This window comes from Prinia subflava, chromosome 5 (genome assembly GCF_021018805.1).
Source record: "Prinia subflava isolate CZ2003 ecotype Zambia chromosome 5, Cam_Psub_1.2, whole genome shotgun sequence".
NCBI lineage: Eukaryota > Metazoa > Chordata > Aves > Passeriformes > Cisticolidae > Prinia > Prinia subflava.
This window is the reverse complement of record NC_086251.1, coordinates 59,156,537-59,169,878: the sequence shown is the minus strand read 5'-3', so window position 1 is coordinate 59,169,878 and position 13,342 is coordinate 59,156,537. Positions and strand designations below refer to the sequence as shown.

Genomic DNA, 13,342 nt, shown 5'->3' with positions numbered 1-13,342 from the left:
AGAAATTGAGCGTGTAGTACAGCAAAGTGTTCTGGAGCTCATCCAATATAATTTTGAAGGGCTCCTGTGTATATAACCAGTGTTTTTGGAGAATAAGCTGCCCTAGGGCAATAAAAGGCTAACCTGAGGGGGGGAAAAAAAAAAGAAATCACTCTGCTGCTGGGTTAATCCAGAGTTTTCCTTTCATGTTGCCCGATTCTTCCCACTTTCCTGTTTTCTTCCTTTCTAATTCTCTTTCTTAAACACTCACAGACTACAAAAAAAGTAGGGATGTCAGGACCTTGTGGAGGCAAAAGAAGAAAGCATTTGTGTGCTGAATTTGAAGACTCAGTCCATGAAATATTCTTTAAGCCAGTATGTGGATTGAGCAATGTGCAGGACTTTTTCCAGGACTGGGACTTTCCTCCTGCCTGTTTGCTTTTTATTTTCCTTCTCCATCCTCATAGCAAGATTCCTATACCCACCAGATTTGTTCTACATTCTGTTCTCTCAGTACAAATGTTTTGATTCATGGAATCATGACAGTATTCCCAAAGTCCTGTAAAATTATTTTAATGATTCCAAATATAATTGCATGAAGATGAGGGAAGATACAAAGCAGCAGGGAGGAGGTTTGATATTCTTCCTTGCTGGGAGGGTTATTGTCTACGTATGCAGCCACTTGCCTTGAGTCACTTTTGGTTTCTCCTTTTGCAGATAATTACTGTTCTTTATGTCACTGCCACTCAGCTGATTTGAGTTCTTTCTTTTCCCTGGAACTGTCCCAAATATTCATGTCTGGTCAGGGCCTTGTGCTTTTCCACATTCTGACAATTTGCCTGAGTGTCTCTTCCCAATCCAGCATCTCTGCTTCTTCCTCGTTCCTTTCAGCCCACAGTGTTTCTAGTTAATCTCTTCACACATTGCTCTGTTCCAGCATTCCTCGGGTGTTCTCTGGAGCTTCCTGCAGTTCTGGCTGTCCTCCCTGCTCGTGAGAGGAGCAGTGGGATGCAGCCAGGTGGAATGGGGGTTAATAAACCTGGGAGGGTGATAAACCACCCAGAGATGATGATGCATTCAAAAGAGGGTGAAGCCTTAACTGGTGATTGGAATTTACTGACTCGGGAACATCCCTTAAATCATTAAATACAGAGTTTAAAATGCAGAAGAGTACTTGTAATCAAATGTGTGCTAAAGGAATGGAAGAGGCAGCTTGCTGTTCTTTGGGGTAACTTGTTTCTGTTTTATTTCATTCAGGTACTCCTATCAATAAACCACCGGTTCTGGGCTACAAGGACCTCAATCTCTTCAAACTTTTTAGGCTGGTTTATCAGCAGGGTGGGTGTGACAATGTAAGTGCTGGATGTTCCCTGAACTAACTATGTCTGTTCATTCATAATTATAAATGGTTGTCCAGGGAAGCTGTGCATATCCCAACCCTGGAAGTGTTCAGGCCATGTTCTTGGAACAACCTGGGATAGTGGAAGGTGCCCCTGCCCACAGCAAGGGGTTGGAACTGGGTGTCCTTTAAGGTCCCTTCTAACCCAAACTGTTCAATGCTTATAAAAGGCTTTGGCTTTTAGCTCTGTTAGATATTATTCTTTAATATTCTTATTTAACAAAACCTGTAAACTTCCTTTTTTCTTCTTTTCCCCCCAAAGATCGAGAGTGGTGCTGTATGGAAGCAAATTTATATGGACCTTGGCATTCCTATTTTGAACTCAGCTGCTTCCTACAATGTAAAAACTGCTTATAGAAAGTAAGTTCTTATATTGAATAATGGTGACAACACTTCTCCTTTTTCCTAGTTGTAGCATGTACCATATTCGTTGGATTTTTGGTAGTTACAGACAGCAGCTGATATTCTTCAGTTAATGAACAGTTTTGAGCATTTTCCAGTGCTTGATGTGGAGCAAAGGAGGGAGTGCTCAGGGCTCTTGAGTTCCTGTTGCTCCAATACATCAGAATTCTGCTCATTTTTTTACCAAGAAACTTCCAGTTCCCTTATGCTGATGGCATTTCAGAGTACACCAATGAAATTTATAAAATAAGCTTTGCCAGATTCAGTTTTGCAAGTTAAGGCAATTAACAGTAACAGACTCCTTAATCTTTAGATCTCATATGCATTGAAGAGAATTTTATACCAGTTGCTTTAACTTCATGAAAGGTGTTGACTGAAAAAAGACATGTTTCACATTGTATATTTACATGAAATCTTGGCAGAATTTCTAGGATAATGCCTTAAGGGCTTAACTGTGTGCATTGCTATGGTGGATGTGACAGTTATTAAATAGTAAAATCATTACTTACAATGACCAAATGCATAAATCTTTTTCTTCTGACCCTCGCTTTTCAGCTGTGTTGTAACTTTTGCATTAGAAACCTTTCAGGAATGACATTTTCCAAGCTCATTTTCTAAATAAAAGTTGTTTCTATTATTTGTCCTCCTGGAAGTCTGACAAGAAACAATTGAGCTTTTTGAGTAAAAGGGAAGATTGAGATTCTCTTGACTCAAACCTAAGGAAATATGGAAATAGGGATGACTAATGCCTCAACTCATGTTAATGTCGATGAAGATGACAATATTGAGACTGTCCTCAGTGGGATTTGAACTGGGCACATGTTTAAGGTCTGTATTTTACAGAGAAGAGTGTTTATCCTGGAAAGGGTAATTGGTAAATGTGTACTGGGTTCCTGTTACAGTGGAAATCATGATGATGTTGTTTGGACACACGAAAATGTGTTGTGACAGTAATGGTGTGTTGTAACTTGCATATTAATTTGTGCTAAGAATTAGCAATTCTAATTCTTAATAATAAGAATTTAAGCTAATTCATACCTCTCTCACCTGGAACTGGATTAGAGTGTGCACAGGCAGTTTCCAGAAAACAAGCTCATGCATGGCATTACTGTCATGAATTCTTAACTGGGTGGGGATAAAGTGAAATATGTAGGAAGCACCTCTGTGTATTCTTTTTCAGCATTTGACTTGAAATTGTTCCACTTCAAAATCTTCTCTAGCTTTTATATTTTTGTTTATTTGGGTTTGCTTGGTTGTTGTTCTTTTTTTATTATTATTATTTTCCTGAAATTACTGAGCAGGAAAATAGGTTTTATGCACTTCAATAAATAGAAAATAAACCTTGAAATATAAATGGGACCTTCCTGTGTCTGTAGGTATCTTTATGGTTTCGAAGAGTACTGCCGTTCTGCAAACATTCAGTTTAGGACCATCCATCACAATGAACCAAAAGTGGTAGAAGACACTCAGAAACACGTGGAACCAATGGAGGAAAGCGTGAAAGAGGAACAAAAAATGCCCCCAACAGAAGTTAAAAAAGAAGCAGAAGAAAATTATTCCAGCAGTGAGAGTGAGAAAGAAGAAATTGAACTAAGATCCCCAAGGGTGAGTGGTTTGAACTGATTTGTGTTTAGTCCTTAACAAAGCCCCTTTGTATAGTGAACAGTTTCCATAATGAGTTTTCCCTGTGGAGCAACTGCACGTTAGAATTGGTGCATTTGTACAAGTGTGGAGTTCTGTGAGTATTAAATGTTATTGATGTTCTCTGTAGACAGAGTCAGGTTTGATTATTCCTTCAGATTCCAGAACGTGCATGGGATTTTGTCAGGCTCAGCTGGATGTGCTGTGGTTCAGGGAGGGCTTGGGAGCTGCTTGGAGCTGTTCCCATCAGAACAGTGAAACACAGCAGGACAGTCTTGAGCGTGGGTGAGCATCTCCACAGGCACAGGGAACCTGCAGCCTTCTGGCAAGAAACAGGAATATCAGAAACCTGCCATGGAGCTAAGAATCAAAGGAAGACTCGTTTCTCTGAGTTGGTTTTTATCACAGTCTCTCTTCTAATAGGAGAAACACCCAAATATTAAAGTATATAGACAAAAGTAGAGGGAGGAACAATTAAGTTTAGCCCTCATTTGTCTTTAAAAGCTGTAGAGGTCAGGGTTGTATTAGTAGCTACATAGATCAGTGGCCCATCAGCTGGAGGATACTGAACACCATGAGGAATACAGAAAGTACTTTAAAGGTAGTGGAATATGACTGTAGCACTCCCTTAATTACGTTAGAAGAACATTTTGTGTTCTTTAATAGAGTATGACTACTGAAGGACAAAAATTGCTGCTTTTAAATTGTTCAAGTTCTGAAGATTCTGTTTGACTAAGATGTCATTCTGTTGAAGTCCTTCTTGCAAAGCAGCTTTTCAAGCAAATATGTGGCCTTAAAAATTAATAGATGAAAGGATGTAGTGTAAACACAAGTTGAGACTTGTGTTATGTATTATATTTCTATTTAAATGAAAGTGCTTGTTCCAAGCTGCATTAGCCTCAGTGAACCTCCTGGCATGACATTAGCTTTGTTCTTACTTTGTTCATTTATTTTTGAGTTGGTTTTTGGTTTTGAGAATACTCAAAAAAGGATAACGAAATGTAAGAAATTTTTGTCATTTTAATAATTGGCTCTTTGTTCTGATTAAAAAGCAGTGATCCTATCAAGAGACTTTAAATAAATCAAATGATAATCCTGTGCTAGATCTCTAAGAATCAGTTGCAGATAGTCCTAGGCAGCAACTGCCTGAGTACTCAAAGTGCCTTTTAAAAATGAGACACTTAGAGGTTTTTGAAAGCTGAGTAATTTCTGCCTGTGATGTCCACAGGTGACTGTCAGGATTGAAGATGCTGAGGGGAAGATGCCTCCCTTCAATAGCCCTGTACACTTCAAATAATGCTATTGCTGTAGGTGAACAAGACATTTTGGCCCTCTCTATCAGAGCAACAAAGATTACAGTTCTAAACAAATGTCCTGAAATCCTTCCTCAGTAATCAGAAACTTATTATTCCAAATGAAGCACATAAAAACTTGAAGCTGTAATTTTACTATTTTAGAATATTCTGTGCTTTTTTTGTCATCTCCAGCCTTCCTTCTCTACAGGAGTTGCATGTCTCACTTTTGTGCTGAGGTTTGGAGAGGTTATGGAGAAAGCAGGTGACAGCAGTCATTAAACTGAATAATTTCTGTTCCAGGGACGAAGAAGACTTGCCCGTGATGCAGCCCCTGCTAAAAAAGATGGTGAAGAGGATAAAACTCAAGAGAAATTAAAAGACAGTAACAAAGAAAACAAAGATGTAGAGGAAACACCTGAGAATGCAGAAAAGAAAGAAAATGAAACTCCACTAGGGAAGAAAAGCACACCAAAGCAAAAAGAGAAGAAAATCAAAAAACAGGAGGATTCTGATAAGGAGTCAGATGAAGAGGAAGAGAGGCAGAGGGAGAGGTAAACTTGTCTCACTTTCTTTGAGTTTCTCTGTGCCATGATTGAGCTGTTCTCCAGGCAGAAGGACACAAACTTGATCTTACTAAAGTGTGAAAATCAGAAACCTTGTTCACTCAGACAGGCAGGGAATGGAACATTTTATTCAAGCTTGTAGGGCCTGCTGTATATTCTGGAAGCATCTTTTTGTGCTCAATGCCAGGCAAAATTATTCACTGTCATTTTACTTGCCAAGGCTGTGTTGATGTTTTATCTCACCAATACCTCCAGACACCAAGCTGACCAGGCTGTAAGTCTGCCAGGTGAGGATGGGAACAGCTTGGAGACACTTCTCTTGGAGATACTTCCCTGAGCAGTTGAAACAGAAATGGCAAATCCCTCTTCTCCTGTGCTTCTGAGGGTTTGCTGATGGCTGGGGAAGCTGCAGGTGCCTTGTTTTTATTGTGTGTCAGATGATCAAGGCATGGAAGAGTTTTCTTTAAGCTGTGTGGGTGTTGCTTGTCCTCTGAGTTGCTTGCCACAAATTAATTGATCTTTCACTGAAGGCCAGCAAATCTATTTCATTAAAAGGAAACCCAAAGTCCTTTTTAGTAGTTTATTTCTTGCTGACTTTTTTGTAGAGTAACTTCTAAATTATGCTATATTCTCCCTTAAATAGGGAAGGAATTCTAGCTAAAAATAGGTTAGATTGTAGTTCTTCAAAATATGTTTGAGTATAATATTTAAACAGTAGCTAAAAGTATAATAAGAGGTGGATGTATCTAATAAGAGCTGTGCAGATGCTTTTAAGCTTGGCTGAACAGTTTTGTGATCAAGGTTTTTTCCAGAGGGATGGTATTTGTGTCCATGGGAGGATTCCTGTTGTGGCAATTCAAACTTCTGTGCAGTTAATAAACTATAGCATGTTAAACCAATTGCAAAAGTACCCTTTTTTATAAATAATGTGTCAAAATCAAATATTTCAAAAACTGAAGTTAGTTTTCTCTATGCTGTTTAGGAGACACACACTGAGTTAACTTTTATTCCTCTTTGTATTAGCAAAATATTAATTTAAAAAATAGTCTTCAAGCTTTGAGGTAGTTGTACACTTTATAAATTGTGTTTAAATTTTAATAAAACTTTCTGGGTATTTTTGGCACTTAGCCCTATTCTCCCTAAGTTCTGTTCTTGATTCAAAAAATCTTTTTCTGAGCAAGCTTCAGAGACAGGACAGGGTGCAGCAAATTAATTTCTTTTTCTCTTGCAGCCTTTTTCTGCCTTGACTACTCTCTTTAAATTTTAAAATATAGTTGTCAGTAATTAGTGGGCATTTTAAATCCATTTTACTGCAGGGAAGAAATTGAGAACAAAGGAGAATCAGAAGGTGAAGAGGATGAGGAGGACACAGAACCCTGCCTGACTGGAACCAAAGTGAAAGTAAAATACGGACGTGGAAAGACTCAAAAAATTTATGAAGCCAGTATTAAAAGCACAGAAATGGATGATGGAGAGGTTTTATATTTAGTTCATTACTACGGTTGGAATGTAAGGTGAGGATAACAAATTGCCTTTCATTTCTTTGTTCAGCGGCTTATTTGCAGAAGAAATCTTTGTTTTTAAGGAACTAAAGTGAGAAATGGTACTGATTTATCAACATAACAGGCTCTGACTTCTTCACTTTTTAGTGTTGCTGATTTTGTTGGTGGTGTTGAATTGAAATATCAGAATGTGCTTGTATTTTTCCAAGTGTCCATGTGTTTAGTAATCCTCACCCCTTCCAGGATTATCTCTAATATTTATTGTGTCTATCAGTGTTAGCACTAGCAAACTTTCCTTTAAGGGAGTCATTAATAATGGTGAAGATATTTACAGTTAAGTGTATTAAGCACTGGAATTTTGGAAACAAAATACATTCTTGTATTGAATATTAAGTGTGATTATAAAAATGCTTCTCCTGGCAGCCAGTCTTTATAGTACTTTATATCCTTCTGGTATATAACTTGTGGTATTCCAAATCCATAAGCAAATTTCTTTATGTAGCAAATGTGAGTGTGGCAATATTCCCCAAATATTTACAGGTTTCCTTTACTGTATTAATACCTTTAGGAGATTTTGAGGAGCATTAGTGTGTTGGTGCTTTTCAGAATCTCATCCAGTTTGTTGCCATCATTTAAAAACTTTACCTTTAAAAAAAAGGTGCATTTTCCTGCTGAGGCATGGTGTGAAAGCTGTCTGATGTGTATGATGTGGAATAACTGACACTTCAGAGGTGGCTCAGTCCCCTGAGTGTTCCAGTGCTTTGCTGGTGAGAGACAGGGAAGTTGGTACCTTCATTCCCTCATCCCATAAATCCATTTTTTATGGACTGGAAATGTCATTCACCTTTCTAAGACCAGATACTGCATGAGGTGTAAATACGTGCTCTGTTCTCACAGAATGGTTTGGACTGGAAAGGAAAGCCCATCTCATTCCAACCTTGCACTGTCCCAGGGTGCTCTGAGCCCCATCCAGCCTGGTGTTGGCCTTTTCATACCTCATTAATAAATATTTTGTGTAATTCAAGTCTTTTACTCCTCATACTCAAAAACATTTTTATGTGTAGTGATAACAGCATGTTTGTCACTCCCTTTCAGGTATGATGAGTGGGTGAAAGCTGATCGGATTATCTGGCCAGTGGAAAAAGGAGGACCAAAGAGAAAACAGAAGAAAAAGACAAAAGTAATGATTTCAATAAGTTTGTTGTAGTACTGTATTTAATGATTAGCACCGTCCCTGTTAAAAAAAAAAAAAAAAGTTATTCAGTCCACAGTCTAGTTTTTAATAGAGCAAAAGATTTGATAGTCAGCAGTGAAACATCAATAAAAATCCACTGTTACCCCTGCAGAATAAAGAAGACGGTGAAAAGGACGAGAAGAAGGATGAGGAGAAACAGAAATCCAAGCGTGGGCGGCCCCCTCTGAAATCCACTCTCCCATCCAACACGTCCTGCAGCCTCCCCAAAACGCCCAGCAGCGAAGGTAACTCCTGCTCCAGAGGTGCAGGGAGCAGCGTGTGCTCCCCACCGTTCCCAGCTGGAGCCCAGGGGGGTGTGGTGGCCTGGAGCTGCATGTGAGCTCCGGGGTCCCTGCTCTGCCACAGGCTCCTTCCGCTCGATACAAATTAATTCTTTCGATTTTAATTTTAGCAACACCTCGCAGGCAGACCAGACGTAGCTCAGGAATGTTTGATTCTGATAGAGGATCAAACGGTGAGTGCTCTCAGCCCTGTGTATGCTTTGGAGGCTTTTTCAGTACCTTTTTGAAAAGAGGTTTGGTTTTTATTTTTTAGGTGTTTTTTAACCTTTTTTTGTTGGGTTTTTTTTCCCTTTCTCCTTGTAAATTTTATTGAGTAAGCAGTTGAGCTGACACTGCTGAAGAGCACAGCTTGCTCACAGAAGAGCAGTGACTGTACAAGTCATTCCATGTTCTTCAGCCAGAGCCTTTCAGTCCTGAACAGATCAAATCCAGTGCTATAATGATAGTCTTTATTGTGCTAATTAAGTCCTCAACCTCAATACTCCATCATCCAGCAGAGCTGTTAATTATACACAAATGGCAGCACATCTTTGGTGTTTCTAAGCCTCTCTGAACAAGAACTGAAGTGAAATCACTGTCTCCTTTTAGTACAGGTCCCTGAATAATCTTCTGGTAATGTACTAATGCTTGCTCTCTGTGTGATGCATCATTTCTACAATAGTTTAGCAATGAAATGTCCATATTGGGGTTTAACAAGTTTTTATTTTTGGGTTTGGATTGGGTTTTTTTCTCTGCATGGAGGGGAAAGTGTTGATTTTTGGTTTTGTAGTGCCACATGGGAGATGCAGTATCCATGGGATCAGGGGAACCTGTAAAATTATTATTAATGATTATTATTATTAATTATTTTTACCGCAGTAAAATGTAATTAATTTGTATTGGCTTATTTGAGAAATAGTAGTAGAATAATCATAGACTTAACTAAATCACCCGAGTTAAGAGCATCATCCAGATGCTTCCTGAACTCTGACTGCACCACCACTACTGCAGTTTCATAAAAATTTTAGGTAAAAATAAGAACTGTAGCAAGTGTTCTGAATAAGTGCAGGATTTTTAGAGTTTAAAATTATTACTGTAAACTGATGTGACACAACAGATTACTGAAAAGAGGGTGTTTTGTGAGGTTCAAATAAAAAGTCATGCTGCATTTAATTATTTAGGGTGCTGTTTGCTTCTTTTTAAATTTTTTTTAGACTCTGGCACATCTGACAGTGAAGCAGATGAGTCATCTGAAAAGAATTTGAATGAAGAATTTTCTCCAGAAACTTCAGAACTGGAAAAAAATGAAAAACTCCGTGATGAGAAGCTGGATGAGGAAAACCCAAAGATTTCTCACGCGCTGAAGGAAAATGACAGGACTCAAGTACAGCCACTAGAAACACTGAAACTGGAAGTTGAGGAAAGTGAACAGATTGTTCAGATTTTTGGAAACAAAACGGATCAGATGGAAGAAATCAAAAGAGAGGTTGAAAAATCACCTAAGGGAAAAGGGAGAAGGAGCAAGACAAAAGATCCCTCATTGGAGAATGCGAAGATTGCACCAGGAAGCCAGGAAGAGGTGGCAAATGAGTCTCTTACAGAACCTGAAAGGTTAGATGCATCTTCCTTGGACTCTAAAGACATTTCCAGCACTACTGAAAGTGAAACAGAGCCCTCCACAAAAGATAAGAAACTTTTGAAAAGGAAAACATTGGAACACGCATCACCCGAGAAGAGAAATCGGCGAGAGAGCGAGATGGAAGTGCCAAATATTGTCTCTGAAGAGAGGACCAATGAATGTACTGGAGCAGAGGAATGTAGAGGGCTGAGAGCTGAGGAGTCCCTCAGAACTGAGAATGAGGAGATGCCATCCCTGGTGGCGGAATCGGTTCCACACGGTCCTGAGCTGAGGAGTGACAACTTCCAGCATCCGGCCGAAGCCACCGAGAGCGTTCCCTTGAAAGATGAGGATGACACAATGCCTCAGATCGGTCCTGAAACCTTGCTGTGCCATGAAGTAGACCTGGATGACCTGGATGAGAAGGAGAAGAGTGGCAGTGAAGACACAATAGCAGAAAAGCCAGACCCCAATGCTTCCAGCTCTGCCCCCTCTGCCTTAGCCGTCCCCTCGAGCCTGCCGGTGGCGTCCCCTCTGGCCCTGAGCCAGGACGAGTCGCGCAGCATCAAGAGCGAGAGTGACATGACCATTGAGGTGGACAGCGTGGCAGAGGAGTCCCAGGAGGGGCTCTGTGAGAGCGAGTCTGCCAATGGCTTTGAGGCCAGCACCACGTCCAGCAACTGCAGCATGGCTGGGCAGGAGAGGGAGGTGGGAGAGAAAGGTGAGCACTGCCTGGAGGAGTCGTTCCCTGCTCTCATCCTTGCTGAAGGTGTCTTGAGACTGGTGTCACCTGGCTAAAAATTGCTGCTGGTTAGAGATTCACAGAATGGTTTGGGTTAGAAGGGACCTCAATGCCCATCTTGTTCCAGCAAAGACACCTTCCACTATCCCAGGTTGCTCCAAGCTCTGTCCTGGAACACTTCCAAGGATGTGGCAGCCACAGCTTCTCTGGGCAACCTGTGCCAGGGCCTCAGAGTAAAGAATTTCTTCCCAGTATCCCTCCTGACCCTGCCCTCTGGCAGTGAGAAGCTGTTCCCCCTTGTCCTGTCACCCCAGGCCTTCATCCAGAGTCCCTCTTCAGCTCTCTTGGAGCCCTTTTAGCCCCTGAAAGGGGCTCTGAGGTCTCTCCAGAGCCTTCTCTGAAAGTCCCCATGTCTGGTTTTAGATGTCTTTGTTGCTTATAAAAAGAACTTCATAGTAGCAGAAGTATTTGAGGTGTCTTATGTTTTATTTTTTATTTTTTTTCCTCCTCTCCTAGGTCAAAAAAGACCCAGTGACAGCAATAGTGGAACACTGGCAAAAAAGCAAAAACGAACTCCAAAGCGAACCAGTGCTGCAGCCAAAAATGAGAAGAATGGAACAGGTATATTCCTGCAGGGAGAGGAGGGGGAGGTTTATCCTGTCCTGTAAATACCTGTAAGAACCTACTGTTCTCATGTTACAAATCATTTCCTGTGGATGGGGCTTCCCTCTCAAGGTTTTTCATTTTTATTCATCGTGATTGTTGGTGATAAACTGGAGAGGAGTTCTGAGCTCTGCAGTAGCAGTGTAACTGGGAAATCTCTTGGCTATTTTATGTTACTTACTTAGGAAAAAACCCTCTGAATTATTATTTATATTAGCAATTACTACATATTTACCATTATGCTGATTTTTAAATATTGGATTGGTTATGAATTTGGGAGAGGGCACATTTAAAGTCTTAAAACAGGTGTTTCTCCTGGGAAAAAGTCAACATTTTTGAAATACAGAAAAATGTTGGATGCTAAGGAAAAGCTTTTCACCCAAAGGAGTCTTGTCTAATTTGTGTCTCAAACATCTGACTATTTTATCACTTGCTATAGAAATCTGGATTTTTGTATTTCTGGAGCTCATTTTTCAGAGAATCACGGAATGGTTTGGGTTGGAAAGGACCTTAAAAATCATCCTGTACAACCCCCTGCCATGGGCAGGGACACCTTCCACTATCCCAGGTTTCTCCAAGCCCCATTTAACCTGGCCTAGAACACTTCCAGGGATGGGGCAGCCACAGCTTCTCTGGGCAGCCTGTGCCAGGGCCTCACCATCTTCATAATAAAGAATTTCTGTCTTATATCCCATCAATCCCTGCCCTCCTTCAGCTTAAGAACATTCCCTCTTCTCCTGTCACCAAATTTTTCACAGACTTTGAATCAGTGAATCAGTGATTTTGGCTTTGTGGCAACACTGTTATATTTCTAAATATCAAACTAAAGTAGTAATTATCTGATATATACTATTCAGATATATTTAACATGCCTGTGGAAAACTTGGAAGATGTTGTGGGAATCTAAAATTTTTGAATATATGAGCTAAAAATTTTCTGTTACATGTGGAACTTGTGTTGTTTCAGAACTGTTCCTTTAGATGTATAAAGCAGTTTGATAACTAAATATAATTACCTGTGCTATCTACAAGTAGTACAGGTTTAATCTTTAAGAAAAGGGTTTTAGTGTCTGCTGTATATTTGAAAGCTAAAATAGGTGATGTAAAACAGTTTATCAGTGCTCTAATAGTCTAATTTTGGTAAGTTTATTTATTATTTCTGCAAAGAAATTTGGCTATTACTTTTTAATTAGGCCTAGTGAACCCTTGAATGTTCCTGCATCAGCCATGATTATTACTCTTGAGAGCTCAGTGCATGCTGTGTCTGAGCAGGTTATCCATGGAATCTGAGATCATTATTCCTTGGGTGTGTTTTGAGATCTTCTGAGCAAGAAGCAGCAGTTTTTTCTTAGTCATTGTTTCTTTACTATAACCACAATTTTTAGAATGTCAAGGTGAAGTTTTTAAGTCCTAATTATTTCTTTTTCCTGCAGGACAAAGCAGTGACAGTGAGGATCTCCCTGTCCTGGACAGTTCCAGTAAATGTACTCCTGTCAAACACATCAATGCATCCAAACCACAGAAGATTTCCCGCTCCCCTGCCAGAGTGATTTCTCCTCACATCAAAGATGGAGAGAAGGACAAACACAGGGACAAGCACCACCACCAGAATGCTTCACCCAGGGTGTACAAGTGGAGCTTCCAGCTCAGTAAGGATTCCTGAAATTACTTGATTACAGGGAATTTGTGAGGAAGTTTGTTCTGAAAGAAAAGCATGGAAATTTTGGGATTCTAAATGAGGTGTTGGCCTTTCCTGGCATGGTTATGGAAATGTATTATCTTCCATGGTGTGTCTTACATCCCCTTAAGAACTGGATTCATTTGTTTAAAATCACCTTGACAAAGCTATTTTTTATTTTCTTTCCCCTTGCAGACGAACTGGACAATATGAGCAGCACTGAAAGGATCTCCTTCCTACAAGAAAAACTGCAGGAGATACGAAAATACTACATGTCCTTGAAGTCAGAAGTAGCAACCATAGACAGGAGAAGGAAACGATTAAAAAAGAAAGACAGAGAAGGTAA

The 13,342-nt window shown here is 39.9% G+C and overlaps 1 protein-coding gene across 2 annotated transcripts in view; it reads left to right on the top strand.

Annotated features, from left to right (window-relative positions):
* The window catches only part of ARID4A (AT-rich interaction domain 4A), a 46,401-nt gene that overhangs the window by 30,591 nt on the left and 2,468 nt on the right, over nt 1-13,342 (top strand). Inside the window, exons 13-24 of one of the 2 annotated variants that reach the window (XM_063399598.1) lie at nt 1,237-1,331; nt 1,641-1,738; nt 3,157-3,385; nt 5,017-5,267; nt 6,596-6,793; nt 7,877-7,961; nt 8,128-8,260; nt 8,428-8,490; nt 9,511-10,635; nt 11,173-11,277; nt 12,752-12,967; nt 13,192-13,338. In XM_063399598.1, coding sequence (XP_063255668.1) covers nt 1,237-1,331; nt 1,641-1,738; nt 3,157-3,385; nt 5,017-5,267; nt 6,596-6,793; nt 7,877-7,961; nt 8,128-8,260; nt 8,428-8,490; nt 9,511-10,635; nt 11,173-11,277; nt 12,752-12,967; nt 13,192-13,338 — 2,745 coding nt within the window. The remainder of the gene's footprint in view (nt 1-1,236; nt 1,332-1,640; nt 1,739-3,156; nt 3,386-5,016; nt 5,268-6,595; nt 6,794-7,876; nt 7,962-8,127; nt 8,261-8,427; nt 8,491-9,510; nt 10,636-11,172; nt 11,278-12,751; nt 12,968-13,191; nt 13,339-13,342) is intronic. The other variant, XM_063399599.1, reaches the window with a different exon arrangement.